At 47.4% G+C, this 16,778-nt stretch overlaps 1 protein-coding gene across 2 annotated transcripts; it reads left to right on the plus strand.

Moving 5' to 3' along the window:
- Positions 1-794: 794 nt before the first annotated feature.
- kdr (kinase insert domain receptor (a type III receptor tyrosine kinase)) lies at positions 795-16,521 on the plus strand. Of its 2 annotated transcripts, none has more exons than XM_035648055.2 (30): positions 795-1,127; positions 1,958-2,051; positions 2,132-2,334; positions 2,551-2,672; positions 3,281-3,449; positions 3,715-3,854; positions 4,258-4,441; positions 5,274-5,391; positions 5,529-5,695; positions 5,801-5,957; positions 7,394-7,514; positions 7,621-7,732; positions 7,830-8,168; positions 8,608-8,754; positions 8,850-8,981; positions 10,201-10,307; positions 10,666-10,801; positions 12,079-12,183; positions 12,258-12,371; positions 12,631-12,719; positions 12,922-13,078; positions 13,191-13,285; positions 13,386-13,508; positions 13,599-13,710; positions 13,803-13,902; positions 13,972-14,077; positions 14,770-14,912; positions 15,021-15,105; positions 15,484-15,569; positions 15,682-16,521. In XM_035648055.2, exons 1-30 carry the CDS (start codon positions 1,064-1,066, stop codon positions 15,896-15,898), a joined length of 4,044 nt encoding a protein of 1,347 aa, XP_035503948.1. In that variant the 5' UTR covers positions 795-1,063; the 3' UTR covers positions 15,899-16,521. The 2 variants fall into 2 exon arrangements, with proteins under 2 accessions (XP_035503948.1, XP_035503949.1); XM_035648056.2 differs by having other exon boundaries at positions 3,284-3,449.
- Positions 16,522-16,778: the final 257 nt, after the last annotated feature.

Consider the following 16,778-nt stretch of genomic DNA (forward strand, 5'->3'; position numbering starts at 1 on the left):
AATTTGCACTTCAAACAAGAAAAAATCATAAGCTCTGTCATGCAATCATGCGGCTACACAACTCCACTTTACTTCATGTGACTCAGTGAAATTATTTCATTATCTATTCTAGTTTTTAACATCTTCACGCTCTCTTCTCTCGGTGTTTTTAGTCAATGTGTGTGGTTTTTGTATTTTTATGTTTACACCACAGAGCAGCATTTTAATTCCGTTGTATGCACTTACAATGAAAATAAAGTAAATTCTGATTCTGATCATCGAACGTGGTCAGATTACATTGCCTTCGACACAACTGCTCTAATTTACAGACTTTCATTTCTTTTTAAACATGATCATACCTTGACCATTAATTGATTTGGTCCTACACAAAGAACTAATGCGACACCTTAAACAAGTTAAAGCTAGAAATAAATTCTATTTATTTTGTATTCATAATGGGATTTAATTATAATGGGATAATAATCACTGCTGTCAGAGGTTCACCTCTGCTGTTTTTGACCCCCAAAGATTCACTTGGTTCCTTTATTCATTCACTTTCGTATCTTTGCAGGGATAATACCTTTATTACGGGTGGTAGGCAGCTCATCTCCGTAACAGCGAGATTATGACGCTCAATTAAATGGAACATTCACGTTTCCGTAAAAATAGAATCAGATAGAATAAGTTACCATAAGTTTTACGTCAAAGTTCAGAGTTGGTCTCTCATGAGTGAGAGAGACGCTCCTCCCCTGCAGGAGGCTGAGGCGCTGCTCTCCATCCTCACCAACACACACACACACACACACACACACACAGAGAGAGAGAGAGAGAGAGAGAGAGAGAGAGAGACGGACCGGACAGCCGCACCATTACGCGCCGTCGAGCCCGGTCCACTGCGGCTCGATCTCATGACTCACCCGGCGGGGCCAGCTCTCTGCGCAGCGGGACACGAAGCACCAGGGGCCGCGGGGCACCAGGGGCCGCGGGGCCAGTGACCTGCTGCACGCGCGGGCCCGTTCCAGCGCAGTGACGTTCTGCTCGACTGGACTTTGATGAGGACTCTGTCCATGTCCTGTGCGGGACGATGGCTCGGGCAGTCTCCGTCATTCCAATACTTGGCATTATTCTGAGGATCACTTGTGTTGCTGGTAAGATCACGAAATAATACTTCACCAACTCTTCTACCTGAACTGAGTTTCATGACAGAATTCAGTTTTGGTGTGAAAGAGAAGTTTGGCGCCACCAGATTTTGTTTCCTCTCTAACCATTGAACGTGTGAGGAAGAGGACAGACATGGGCTTTCTCAATATTTTTGTAGATACGATTGCTTTTATAACCTGCAGCGTGGATGATATGGAAATGTGTTGTAATGTCAGATGGGCTCTGTTCTTGTGAGAGGACAGTGTGTGATATGTTGAGAAGACGAGAAATTGACCAAAAAAAAAAGAAGCAAATTGGAATCATAACCGCAGGTTGTATTTGTATCCCAGTTCAAATGAATTTAGCTATCAAGTTTAACGCAGGCCTCCATAGCCAGTGTTATAGGTTAGGTTTTGTTTTATTTTCCACACAATACAATCTGTGCTTTAGGGCCTCACAGGGAGGCGGGGGACAGCCTGTATCCTCAGAAACAGGAACCCCACCTACGCCACACTGTGCTGGGCCATTGAGCCCGACGCGGCCCATCTTCCCCTGCTTCCTGTTTTTGCACAGCTCCGCCATTTTCTGCAGCAGTGGAAAAAATGGCCCCGAGTAATGACAGGGCCACTTACACAACACATCCCATACTGGAGACCTTTCCTGGTGTTATGCTTCCAGTTTCTACTCTGCTGTCATTTAAATGAAAAACTTTTCAAGAACCATAATGTGTGTATGACGTGACCTCTGGCCCCTTTGTGTTCCTGTCAATCGTCTGGGACAAGTCAGACTGACGCCATTGTGCTTTGTTGTCGGCCTTTGCTGTGCTTGATCCGTGCAGCCATTGAACTGCGGTTTATGCCTGATCCGCCAACGCTCAGCATCTATGGCGTTCACAGGATGAACAAATCGGACAACCTGGAACTGACATGCAGGTATGTATCCCTCCGACCACAGACCCAGACATGCGCTGAGTGTCACCAGGTCGTTTCTAACCGTCTGTCTTGACTGGCAGGGGTCGCCAGTACCTGGTGTGGTCAACTCCTCCGACAAGCACTCGCTTCTCCGTCAGCGACTGCAGCGGGTCAGGACTCTTCTGCACAACGCTGAGGATCTCCAACGCAACTGTCAATGAAACGGGACAGTACCAGTGTTCCTACAAAGACCTGAAAGCTGAGGATGGCAAGACTTCAGCCGCAGCTCACGTATTTGTCCACGGTATGGCTCGTTCTAACCCTGCGCTGGCAGTGGCTTTAGGGTGCTGCGTTAAACTGTGATGCTCTGTTATACAGAAGACCGTGCAAGTGTTCCTGACGGGACAAATAACTAATTTATTCAAGAAATAAGAATATTTTTGTGTAACACTGCAGTTCAGGTCAGCGAAATTCATTTCTATATTCATAAATCTGATGTTTGTGTGTGTTTTGATTCTAGATTACAAGGTGCCATTTGTGCCGTCCGAGAAAGAATATGAATTCGTGTTCATCCGTGAAGGAGAGCGAGTGGTGATACCGTGCCGAGGCTCGGTGGAGAATCTCAACGTTACGCTCCACACTGTGAGGAAGAGTTGTTTCTGTTCCCCCCATGCGTCGCCGTGGCATGACACTGACTGAAGCAGTTGGCTTTAAAACATGAAATGTGTCATTGTTTTTATAAATGTGCCCTTTAATCTTAGGGCACAACACCAGAGTCATATTTCAAAATGAACGGTCAAAATCAAAGCGAAAAAGGCAGAGATCTTTTCAAGCTCCCGAAACACTGGATCCTGTATTTGTCAAAATGCAACGCACAGCATCATTTCAGTTGATCCCTGATGCCTGGTTCATGCACATGTTTTTCAAAAGTCCATGCCCCAGTGTGAAGTCTCTAGACCTGAGCCAACATATCTCAATGACATCACCGGGACCACTCTTCTGTGTTTCGTACTCCTCACAATTAGTCAATGTTTTAATAAGTGAAACAAAGTGCAGTTCATTGTAATGGCTAACATACTGACAACACATTCTCAGTAGTGATAGTTCCTCCACTATCTCACATCAGGTAGCATAGCTCTTCTATCTAACGTGCAGGTAACGTCAGTAAATTCAGCCAATCAGATGAGGATGCCCATGTGTCAAATCTGTGACGTGTTTTTTACTTTTCTTTTTTTCCACGTGTCTGTCAGAAGTATCCAAACAAGGAGCTCCATCCCGACGGGAGGGATTCTCTGTGGGACGCTAAGACGGGTTTCACCGTTCCCAGTTATCTGGTCAGCTATGCGGGCGTCGTGTTCTGCCAGACCCGCGTTGGGAACGAGACGTTCAAGTCCCCGCTCTACATCGTGGTTGTTGTCGGTGAGACGAGAGCGATTTTCGCGCAGCAAAATATCACGTGTAGAAAGTCGACTAGCGATGGACGTAATCTGTCCGTGTGTGTTTGGTTGAAGGGGAGTGATACAAGTCTACGTCTAAGTGTAGTGAGAGAGAGGGAGAGTGGGTGACTCTGTGCTAAAGTAGTGAGTGAGTCAAGGAGAGTAGTTGTGGAGAGAGAGAGAGAGTCTGTCGTCTGTAGAACAATGGGCCTGGATTGACTGCCATGTCTCCCCTCCCTTTTCCGCAGGATACAAGATCAATGACCTCACCCTGACCCCGGCGCAAGTGAGGCTGTCTGTGGGGGAGCGGCTGGTGCTCTGCTGCACCGCTCACACCGAGCTGAGCGTGGGCATCGAATTCAACTGGACGCACTCTGGCCAGGCCCTGGTCAGTGCCCGATCGCTTTTCTCTCCTCTTTTTTACGTGATGATGAACGCCCTTTTTTAAACGTTTAACAAAGTCCCGTGACAGGCTTTCGCCCCGGCCCGTTTGACTCACCGCTGCGGACCGACGAGAGATACCAGAAGTGCTGTATCTCACTTCCCCGTCGTCCTTGCACGCATTCCTCATTTCCTGCTTTTAGGAATCCTCCAGCTTATCTCTTCGCCAGGTCAAAGTGCAAAGTTGCCCATTTGTGTTCCTGATGTTCCGTCTGCTTACATAAGAAGAATCATCCTGGATGTTTGACACCAACAGCTGGTTGCTTTATGTCTATCCACCCCTCCACAGTGTCATTCTTTTACAGAGACAAATGCACATGAAGTTTTCTGATGTCTCTCCCTGATGGCAGAGCACAGGGAATGGCTCGAGGCTGACCCACTCGACTTTCCACAAGAAGAAGCTGTGGAACTCCCTGGAGCTGTCCAACACCATCGTCGTGGAGAACGTGACGGTCGAACACAGCGGAGAATACACCTGCAGCGTGTCCAGTGGGCAGATGGAGAAGAGTGCCTCGGCCTCTCTCAAAGTGTATGGTAGGTGCGCTCAGAGCAAACCACTGTCGCCTGTGCTCAGAGTACAGCTGTGTTGTACTCTCATCACATCCAGGAACTGCTTAATTCTGTAAAGCAATACACAATCATTCACGAAAGCAAAGATGATCCTAGGAATATGTTTTTAATGCATTGTTGTGGTTATTGTACAAACCCTTCCCCTGTAATTCAGCCTGACATTCTCAATGTTGAATATTTGGACAAGCTGTGGTGTTGTTTGGAATACGATATATAGTTATGGAAGCTGTGTGGCATTTCATGTATGTTCACCTCTCCCTGGTTTGTTCACATATCTGTTGTTCTTTTCGTTGAGTGGGTGATATTGTCAGTGGCAGAAACTCCTCATATCTCTCTGACATGGAATTACACGTTGGAAGCTGGTTTCTCCTTATTGATCTGCTCGTAATATCTGTTCAAATTGTATGACATGAACACTGCGTCAAGGCTCATAAACGGAAACCTATGTGCTAGATAAAATATCTCCACCTTCCCGTCCTTTAAAGGATGCAGTCAATGAAGCTCAAAGAAAAACATGAATGTGCACTTAGCCAACAGAAAATCTCAGGTTAACTTGGTCGGCTCGGCGTATTTTCTTCCATGTTACAACTACACGATTAATGAGCCAGATTCAGATTCAGATACTCTTACGACTATGATAGGGTTTTCTTACCACTCAGTGTCTCAGTGTGGTCACTTCACGGTGTCCTGAGGCTTCTCTTTGGTTTTTGTTTTATGTGAGCTTGCCGAAGAAAACTGATGATTTGTGTCTCTAACAAAGACTTATGATGTTGGTATTTTTATTGTTCATTTCTAGAAAAGCCTTTCATTGATATGAAAGAGCCATGGATGAAGGTCTGGGAGGTAAATGTTGGCGATCAAACTACCATGATACCTGTTAGGTACTCCGCCTACCCAGAGCCCAGCTTTAAATGGTACGTGCCCAGACCAGTACTAATACAAGTACCTGTTTGTCGTCCGGTTAATCAGTGTACAAACTTCCGATTGTGATCTTCATGTCTGTGCGTATGCTTTACTGCATGTCACGGTACCCTCTCCTCTGTCTGCTCAGGTTAAAGAACGGCCTACCACTCAAGGATGATTACAGGGTAAAACAGAGGATCGATGCCCTCATCATTCGTGGTGTCACAGAAACGGATGCGGGGAATTACACAATGGTCCTGACCAATAGGATTACGAAAGAGGAGCACAGACGCTCCTTCCAGCTGCGGGTCAATGGCGCGTTTTCCCTTTTCTTCTTCCTCTCTGAGTATCTTCTTGAGTCGCCTGACGCTGCCGGTCAAGAGACAGTGGCGATAACGCTTGATGTTTTTCGTTCTACAGTGCCTCCTCATATCATTGAGAAAGAGGTGGCAGTGGACACTGATGTGTACCCGTACGGCAGCAGCCCCACCCTCAGGTGCACCGCTCGTGGATTTCCCATATCGTCCCACATCCAGTGGCAGTGGATGTCCAAGGAGGACTGTCCGGAGGTCTTTATGTAAGTCACCTTTCAGTGACTGTACCAGTGTGTGTGTGTGTGTGTGTGTGTGTGTGTGTGAGACACAGAGAGAAAGAGACAGAGAAAGAGAGAGGGGGGGGGGGGGGGGGGCGGCTTCCTTTTGTGTTGGCACGCAGTCTTCACATGCCTCCCAGTCACTCATTGTCAACAGGCTGTTGATTTAGAAGCGCAATAGCCGCTTTCGTGATGTTGACAAAAACAAGAGAAGAGACAATGAGAGCGCACCCTGACCTGCAGCAGATCAGCGGATGTGATTCATGCTCGTCGCAATGTCCATTTTTAGGACATCCATTATCCCTCACAACGTGCTTACCACCATCCACGTCCTCTCTGGATTAGGACAGTGACTCTGTGTGTGTGTGTGTGTGTGTGTGCACTATTTGCCGTGCAGCCCCTGCAGTCACACCACGGTCTCCTCAGGTATGCAGTGATCTGGTGAGTGTCGGTATAGAGGAGGAGGTGTGCACGGCCGCGGCGACCATCAGCAGGTTCCTTATCTTCAGCATCAGAGCGCTTCCTCAGTCCTGCACGATGTTTCCTGTTGTTCCCATCTTGCTCTCTGTCAAACGGAGCTTCTTCCTGCTGAAGCTCTGCCTCCTTCACTCCCTTGGTTGTCACGAAGCCATGTGTTGACAAAATTCTCAGTTTTCCTGTATATTTCCCAATTTCATGTGGCCCGGCTAAAAATAAGACTGGAGATTCAACAAGTTTATTGTCACACGTACTGGTTATACCAGTGCAATCATGTGGACACACTTTTTCTGTGAAGCTCCTCTCAATAGCTAAGTAGTTAAGTAATAAAGACAGAATTTTTTTATAATAAGACAGTAAGAAAATAGAATGAGTTTTTCAAAAACAAAATATATAATAGTGAGAAAGAATACCCAGTAGTAACACAGATGAACAAATTGATACAGAAAACAATGAAAGGTTCTGTACTAAAATGTTTTGCCGTCATCGTATAATTTATTCATGCTCACATGATATCACACACATGCACACATACAAAGTGCATGAGATAAACAAATCCACACCAAGGGCAAAGAAAATGAGACCACAACAACAACAACAACACAACATGAAGGCTCAGGGCCTGATCATCTTTGAACAAGTTCTCCAAGCAAGAAAATAATGAAAGCCAGAACTCTTCAAAAACATGTCCATGATTACGGCACAGTAGTACACTAAAAGTTCTCTATTATTACTATTATTACTCGTAGTTCTCTGTGTGTCATTTGTCAGTGTAATGTATTTCAATATACGGTATCAGAATGAAAGAGAAACTTTCATAAAGGTTTGCACATTTGGTTCTTCGGTGCCTCTGTGAGGATTTCAAAAAATGATTAAAAATCATAACAACTGGCATAATCATTTTTCTTTGATTTTCTTTTCGTTGCTCACTTTGCTCCCGACAGGCCAGGGCTGGTGAAGTCTGAGCTACAGCTGAAGGAGTGTACAGGTTGGAGAGATATCCGCAACAGCACAGGTCACAACCCAATAGAACGAATTATGACAGACACTGATCATGCTCAAAAGGTAAATAACTCCTGCTGTAAAAGTCGTATCAGATGAATGTGGATGTAGCCTTTTCACCTGTAGCCATCCATCGTATGTGTATTTCACGTCAAATGTGTTTCCGTAGAAAACTGTGAGCTCTCTGAAGATCCAGAAAGCCGAGGCCCACGCCCTCTACAGATGCATAGCTGCCAACAAAGTAGGAGAGGACTCGCGCATCATCTTTTTCCATGTGACACGTGAGCGCCGTTTCAATCTCTTGTTTCAATCTTTGCGTCGTCGCTTCAGCGTCCGCCGCGTCTGTTCTCACTCTTGACGTGTGCCCCACTCTGTCAGGCGGCCTGGAGGTGAGTGTGTCACCCTCCAACGAGCCCTTAGAGGAGGACCATGTAGTGTTGAAGTGCAAGGCGGACATGCTGCTATACGGCAACCTCGCCTGGTTCCGTGTGACAAACGTCTCGGAGTCAGCGGCACCGGTGCAGCCCTGCCGCTCCCTGCAGCTGCAGCGCAGGACCCGGACGCAGGCGGTGCAGTCCAGCCTGCAGGGCACCAACGTGACCCTGGAGCTGCTGCTGCCCAATGCGTCCCGTCGGGACGAGGGCATGTACGCCTGCCAGGTGGAAAACATCAAGACCGGGGAGAAAGCCTGCCTGCTACGACGACTCACGCTCAGAGGTAAGAAAAAGGTTCAATTACCCGTGTGGAGTTGAATCTGCCTGGGTTATTAAATACCTACAAATTAATTGTTCACATATAGGACACACTGCAACCCCCCCCCCCCCAAAAAAACCAAATCAATCTCTGAAGTAGACTTTAATGCCTGCACAGTGCACAGTTTCCACAGCGTCACTATCTTTAAACCAGGCAGCATGTATCGTATGAATCTTGACATAATGAAGAAGATAATATCAAAAGAAAGTGTGGAGATATATACATGCAGGTGTGAAGAGTGGAGCATGTGATTCTTAAAACATGATAATTCCAATGTCTCACAAATTAAACTGATTCTTTCGTACGTTTTTAACAGGTTTTTAAGTGAGCATGTGTTCAAAAGATGCCCCCCCCCCCCAGTGTGATTAGTCAATTGATTCATGTTGTTTGATTCTGATCGCAGCTCTCGAGGCCTCGAGGATCCTCAATAACTTCACCGACCAAAAAGTCAACATAAGTGCAACCATCACTCTGCGCTGTGATGCCGCGGGGATGCCCCGCCCCTCGGTGGTGTGGACCAAAAACAACCACACTGTGGTGGAGGGCTCAGGTGAGGACGTGCATCGCTTTTTCAGGGAAAAGCCAACTCACTTCACGAGATGGCGCTGCTAGAAATACAAAGTAATCCCTATGTGCTGCTCTCAGGTGTGATTCTGAGCCAGCACAACCACGTCTTGACCATTCAGCGTGTGAAGAAGGAGGACAGCGGCCTCTACACCTGCACTGCCTGTAACAGCCTCGGCTGTGACGCCTCACAGGCCTTTCTGACAACTGAAGGTCAGCCACTGTCCGACCTGGATCCACGTGAATTGTAACTGAATTAAAGCTGATACAAAGAAAAAGGGGATCCCTGGGCACCTAGTAGTAGTAGTAGCCTCACCAACCCTCCTGCAAGACACACAAACTGAAAGAGACTGTGGGACGAGCAACTTTGTAGCGACTGGCTTTTCATTTGAACCTCTGGCGAATAGCCACGATACTCGCAAAGACCTTGTGTTTTATTTGCGGCCTCAAGGTTTCAAAATACACACGCTCCTTTTTTTGATATCAAAGATGTAGAGTAAGAATAACTTTGCTTCCGCATGACGGGAAGTTGGCTCAGGTAGTGCACATCCTCCTGGGAGTTTTTCTAAATCTGAAACAATGAGGAGGCTGCAGGACAACAGAGACAGGCCAGCCCTGCCCCAGCCCCAGCCTCTGCTCTCCTGTCCGACCTCTTTTTTGTTTTGTTTTTGCTCCTGTGCACAGAGACACAGTGACAAACAAACAAACAAATGCGCTAACTGGAACCGGGGGCCTACGTGACCTGGTCCCCGCCAGCAGAATGCAGACCCAGTCACAGCGGCTCCCGGCTCGGCCCGGGCGCCAGCTCGGCTAACGAGGGAGAGTCACTAACAAGAAAATCTCTGTGGTGTGTTTGGAGTGAGTCGAGCACAGGCGGTGTCTTTGTTGCTTCTGACGGACCTGGATTCCTTTTCGTAAAAAGAAGTGTACTTTAGCTCAGATGGAGCGATTTGTCTGATTTATTAGATCAGATGTCAAATCAGTTGCAAGATGCCAGAGTCGCGGTGCCAGGCGTGGCAAATGTAAGCATACATTTTGTAAAGGTCACATGGTAATAGAAAATAGTCACATAAAGTGCTTTGCTCGCTCCCAAATTCCTTTGAATTTGAGCCTTTTGTTTCCCCAAACCGAGCGGACACACGACCGTGGCTGTGACCGGCCTTTTCCAAGTTGCCTTTGGCAGTAGTCGCTCGTACCGACTCCTGACCAGTTGTTTTGACTCTTACAGCCCAGGTTTAAGTCAGTCTCCTGTCTGAACTTTGTGCAACACTGCCCAGACACGGCACTGACATTATACACGATTTTCCAACCGTCACCGTCCCACGTATTTCCCTGAGGAATGAGCCCCCACATTCTATCAGATTAGTTGTGTGACCTTTGTTCTGTCTGGGACTACTTCTGCACATCGTCATATTGTCGTTTTTTGCTCTAGGTGCCGAGGAAAAGACTAACGTGGAGCTGATTGTCCCGATCGGGTCGGTGGTCATCGCCATGTTTTTCTGGTTACTGATCGTCTTTGTCATCCGTGGAAGGAAAAGAGTAAGAACCTCCTCCTCCTCCTCCTCCTCCTCCTCCTCCCCCCTCTGCCACACTTTTCCCTCCCTGGATTTTCCCTACAGGAGACCCAGAAATGGGGCAAACATTTTGCAGATAAAACAAATGAGAACACACAAAACGAGAACACACACTGCGAGACGACTGGCCGACTGATTAGAAGTGACTGGTCTGGCTCTCAGTGGCCGCTCTCCTTTGTGTGCAGGAACAACAGGGCCACTCTCTGCTCCCATAAGTCACGTAGACCTGCAGCACAGAACGGAGACGAATAGCAGCTCGTTGATTTGCACACTACATGTCCGGTTGTCTCTCTCTCACTCTCTCACTCTCTCACTGTTTTCAGCCAAATGGCGGAGATCTGAAGCCGGGCTACCTGTCCATGATCCTGGACGCAGAGGACATGCCCATGGACGAGCAGTGTGAAAGGCTGACGTACGACGCCAACAAATGGGAGTTTCCACGGGACAGGCTGAAACTGGGTGAGACACAACATCTGATTCATTCCAGAAAATACTGTGGGTAGGTTTTCCAACCTGTGACACTGCTGAAGTGTCCTTGAGCAACACGCTGGATCGTTACAAGCCCCTAAAACTTGCGATCTCGGTGACTTTGATTGCGGCATTGGGTTAGCTGGGCTGGTTGAAGTATTCAGGAACTGCACGCACGCACGCACGCACGCACGCACGCACGCACGCACGCACGCACGCACGCGCGCACACACACACACACACACACACACACACACACACACACACACACACACACACACACACACACACACACACACACACAACCAGAGGTGTAGTGTACCAGAGCACACCTGTCAGAGGAGTGAATGATGGATGAAAGGACGACATACGCTTTACAGTAGTGGTGATTGGATCTTCAGCCGCTACAACAATGTATATGAATTTCACCGGGATTATATGAACTGCAAATATTGTCACCACTTTTGAAGAAAAAAATGGCCGCTCAACAAAACAGGACAGTTGAAGACTGGAGTCATGCAGACAGTAAAGTCAGAACTTGTCCTTGTTTGGACCAAACCAGCCTTGTTACAACAGTCCAGTCTGCCGCTGGTGGGGAAATGTGGAGTGGGGCATGTTTTCTTGACACACTTTGGGCTTCTTAAGACCAATTCATGATGGTTTGAATGTCACAGCCACAACTACTCCCAGCATGAACATAATCACCAATGTCTAATAGCAATGTTCGTCCCAAACCGGTTTCATGAACATGGTGTCCACAGTCACTCCCCCACTCAGGTAGAGTCTGGATGCCATGGATAGTTGAGTTACGCCTCTCTGAAACCCCCTGGCACCTACACGCTGTGTATTGTCCAGGAGCTGCACTGGCCAAAAAAAGTAAAAGCAACACAAGTAAAAGTAACATAAAGAAGATTTCTTGTGACCTGCACGTCGGAAAAACGTAACAGTCGACACTGGAGCAACACACCTGTGAAGTCGGTCAGATGAGTGGTTGTGGAGATTATTGGAATACAGAGTGACAGAGATTCGTTCACCCTGGTTGTTTTGGCATTTCAGCATGCTAAGATGTCCTGATTACCACAAAGTACAGTTGAGGCTGATGGAAATGTGAATGAAGTATAAGCCAAGCGATAGGACGTCGCCACAGTGGCAGTGGGATACATCGTCTATGTTGGCAGACTAATCTGGCAGATCACTTTAATGATATAATTGGACAAAGATGGACAAAGTCTGCACTGTCGCTTCATGACTACTGTTTTGCTTCGAAGGTGAACCACTGGGACGAGGAGCATTTGGCCAGGTGGTAGAAGCAGCCGCCTTTGGCATCGAGAAAGCCACCACGTGCACCACCGTTGCGGTCAAGATGCTGAAGGGTGAGTATTTAATCCATGCGGGTACACACACTGAAAACCCAAGCTCAGTTTGAATGTATCTTTCCATGTTGAAGAGGGAGCCACAACTAGTGAGTACCACGCCTTGATGTCGGAGCTGAAAATCCTCATTCATATCGGACACCATCTCAACGTCGTCAACCTGCTGGGAGCCTGTACAAAGCCTGGGGGTGAGTCATCATACAAAGCACACGCATGTACTGTTTCCTTCTTCGTGTTCCAAGCATGTAACGCTCCTGACTCATCCTTTCTTCTTCAGGCCTGAGAAGAAGAAGAGAGTTTGTGATAGAAATCGACATAGTGTTTTACTTGAGCGAATTACATTTAGCCTTCAAACACAAACGTATCTGTGTCCACTCTCTCATGTGCCTTGCCGAGTGTAGTATTTGCTGAATGTCGATCTTTCGTTGGCCCTCCCCCTCTCCGCAGGGCCGATGATGGTGATTGTGGAGTACTGTAAACATGGAAACCTCTCCAGCTACCTGAAGAGCAAGCGTGGAGAGTACAGCCCATACAAGGTGAGCCAGCCGACCCTCTGAGATAGATATACTGCACAAAGCCAGGATCGCTGCGCATCAAGCACAGATCAATGACCACGGATCATTACGCAGCAGTACGCACCAGCGCTAGGCCAACGATCACATCTCGACATGGACAAAACAATCCAGCCTGCGTCCTACTTGTCCTCCGTGCTGATCTGTGTTTTGACCTGGTCAACAGAGGAGGCGGGTGGACAGCCAGAAGTGGGCGGAGGAGGACGTGACCGAGGGCGACCTGGGCGTGGGTAAGACTGCCCAGCTGGATATCTGCACGGGAACAGCTGTCTGCTCCACAGCCGGAGACAAGGCGTCCCGCTGCAGCGCGGACACTCGGGAAGGTGCTGAGGGCAACTCTCCATGACACTCTTCTCCTTGTTTGCACCCATTTCACGCCTTGTGCACATTTGCCCTCTCATTCGTGGTTTGTAAAAATGCGTCGTGTGACCACAGATGAGAGCTCCGACGACGACCACCTGACCATGGCGGACCTGATAAGCTACAGCTTCCAGGTGGCCAAGGGCATGGAGTTTCTGTCCTCCCGCAAGGTGAGCCTTCAGATACATTTGACCTCTGGCGTCAGACATTCGAGACGACGATCGCTATTTAATGCGTGACAACTTAAATTCTTCTGTTTTTTCTCTGCAGTGTATCCACAGAGATCTAGCAGCCAGGAACATCCTGCTCTCAGAGAACAATGTGGTGAAGATCTGCGACTTTGGCCTCGCTAGAGACGTGTACAAAGACCCGGACTACGTCCGCAAAGGAGACGTGAGTCCCCGGAACAGATAGTATAGACCGTCAATCACACTATTAAGATCACGTGAAGCAGTGAGATGTGCGTCTTTATCTTGGCATCAGGCACGGCTCCCTCTGAAGTGGATGGCTCCCGAGACTATATTTGACCGCGTGTACACCACGCAGAGCGACGTTTGGTCCTTCGGGGTCCTTCTCTGGGAGATCTTCTCTTTGGGTAAACCTAGCAGTGAGGTCTTGTACACGCAACATTAGATACACAAAGACCATGTTATACCTGACATGCCGCCTGTGTCCTGTCTCTTACAGGGGCTTCTCCCTATCCGGGTGTCTGCATCGACGAGTCTTTCTGCAGGAGGCTTAAGGAAGGGACCAGGATGAGACCCCCGGAATACGCCACCACTGAGATGTGAGCAGAAAGTTTGTGCGATGCGGTTGAACATACGACGTGAATATAACACCTGTGTGTTGCTCATAGATACCAGACCATGCTGGACTGTTGGCTGGCTCTGCCTACAGACAGGCCAACGTTTGCAGAGCTGGTGGAACATCTGGGCAACCTGCTACAGGCCAGCGCTCAACAGGTGTGTGTGTCTTCGTCACAGTTACAGTTCAGCAGCAGAAAAACATTTAAGAAAAATCGCCGGCCGCATAGAGAGAGAGGCACAACGTCAGATGGACCAGTTTGTGCACCGGGCAGCCTCAATAGCCCATAATGTAATTTTGATTAAAGGCACAAACGTTTCCTTGCAAATGCCTCCGCTATTGTTCCCCTGCGTATCCCTGCAACGAACAGCTGATTACTGCACGTTCACGCCCCTTCACCGAGTGCTGCCAAGTCATTCTGGGAACCTCAGGAAGCCATTAGCCGACGCTGACGTAGAACAAACAGGCTCATCCCAACTAGTCACTGATTACAGCATAAGGAAACATAATAAGCTAAATATATTGAATAGAGCGGCTGTGGCTACGAAGGTTGGCAGTTCGATGCCAGCTTCCCCTGTAGTCCGCATGCCGATGTGTCCTTGGGCAAGACACCTCATCCTGAATTGCTTCTGACGGCTCTTCCCGCAGTGTGTGAAGGTGTATGAATGTGACAGAAAAAGCCTGGTAAATACCAGCGCCGTATTAATGTGTGTGAATGTGGTGAATTTGACTTGACTTTTGAATTTAATATCACAGGCATTTTTTAAATTTTCTACTAATTTGTGTGGGATTAATTGATCCACTGTGTATTTGAGGTGATATTATTATTACAATGCTGTTTGGTCTCCAGGATGGGAAAGACTACATCCCCCTGACAGCAGGCGAGGCAGAGGGATCCCCGGTGACCCCTGACCCCAGGAGCCCTTACAGCAGTCCTCAGAGTGGTGAAGTCCCGGAAGCACAGCTCCACTATGACAACCCTCGTTCCCTTGGGTCAGCATGACGATCTCGCCCGTCACTCAACGCTGCTGCCATTCGCCTCTTAACACTTTAGTGCTCAGTGGCGGAATCCTCATCCAATGACCTGTCTTCTCTGCGCAGGCTGTCCCAACAGAGCGAGAGGTGCAGCCGGCCCCTCAGTGTCAAGACGTTCGATGACATCCCAGTGGCGCGCAGCAGTGTCATGGTGAGTGTCTCTGAAACAGACACAGTGAGAATTGATTTTCGTTTTTAGGTGAATCAGCCACAATTTCTGAAATGTTCACTTTTAATTTAAATCAGTCAATCCCAACTGACATTTTAAAAATATCTTTACAGTGGCTTTCATTACCGTTCATGAATTCCTCATGGTCATAAAAATTAGATATCGTTTGCCTGATATTGGATGATGCACAGTGTAAAGTGAGTCAATCTTTGTAGTTAATGTTGACAAATCAATTATTCATTTTAAATCCTCCCCTCAAGAAAGACATTTCAAACATTACCTTCTAAAGTCTCGTGAAGATTTTGGGACTTTTAAAACCTAACATTATTGAACGTTTTGTCACCGTTGGCACTTGTGCAGGAGGGTCACACCGACAGTGGTGTGGGCTTCTCACCGGAGGAGTCGAAGGGTTTGAACCATCGGCTGCATACCATGCCCAACTTCAGGTGAGGACTGGGCATCATCGTACAGCCCATAAGAAAACTGGTAGATATAAGTTCTGTGATTTTGTAGGTGTCAATCTAATTTTCCTTTCCCGTTCCCATTTCATCTCTTCAGCCAGATGATGCGCTGTAAGAGTAAAGAGTCTCTGGCCTCCGAGTCATCCAATCAGACAAGCGGATACCAGTCGGGTTACCACTCTGACGACACCGACACCCCGATCTATGCTAATGAGGAGGTCATAATGAAGCACAACATGCTGAAGAAGCCTCCCCTGCCCAAGACGCCTGAGAAGTATAACGCAGAGATCCGCTACAGCACGCCACCTGTCTGACCCCACAGGCCCCCCCGGTTGACCCCCTTCTCACTGAGTCGTTTCACTGTTAAGTATTTCTTTACCTTCCACGGGTATTAGATTTTAGGAACAACGACAACACATGCAATAGAGCTCCGTCCACTGTGGTGTCGAGATGTTTTCGCTGGAGATAACTTAATAAGTCAGCAGAGAAACAGGAATTTTATATGATAACTTTGTATCAGCGCAGCTCTCCTTGGGGCCGGAAGAACGCTATCATGTTTACACAGCGAGTAAAAGGCCTGGGCAGGCAAGGGGACACGCCTTCTTCCTGAGGCCAAATCCACTCATTTCCTCTATTGCAGGAAATGGCATCTGGAATTTTTTTTTTTTTTTTGATAATTGAATCAGCAACTATTTTCTGTTTAAAAAAAAAAAAAAAAAATCTCTATCTTTTGTTTTGTTGGCACGTGTAATGGCTGATAAGGAGGCACTTCCCTAAGCTCCCTCAGAACCATCCTTCTGGAGACATTTGTACAGTTTCTTTCATTTACTGTCACTTACAGGATTTTATTGAAAGTGTATAAGTAAACCTGCAATAAATGTAACTAGTTTTATAAAAGAAAAATACTTACAGATTAAAATGGTTCTTGTGTGATATATATATTATTATTTTTTTGGGGGGGGGCGGGTTGGCAAGAAAACTTTGTTCATCAACTTGATAATCTGCGAGCTTTTGTATGTTCCTTTGTATTTTACATCTCTCATTTCATTTCTCTGGGTCTTACGCAAGGAAAAACAACACTTTCTCAGCCTTTGTCGTTCGCCCTGTGTTTGTGTGTGTGTATGTGTGTGTGTGTGTGTGTGCCCCATAGGAACAATGCCCTTCCAGCCTTGGGTATTTTATAAGGCGTAATCA

Source organism: Scophthalmus maximus, chromosome 13, assembly GCF_022379125.1.
Source record: "Scophthalmus maximus strain ysfricsl-2021 chromosome 13, ASM2237912v1, whole genome shotgun sequence".
NCBI lineage: Eukaryota > Metazoa > Chordata > Actinopteri > Pleuronectiformes > Scophthalmidae > Scophthalmus > Scophthalmus maximus.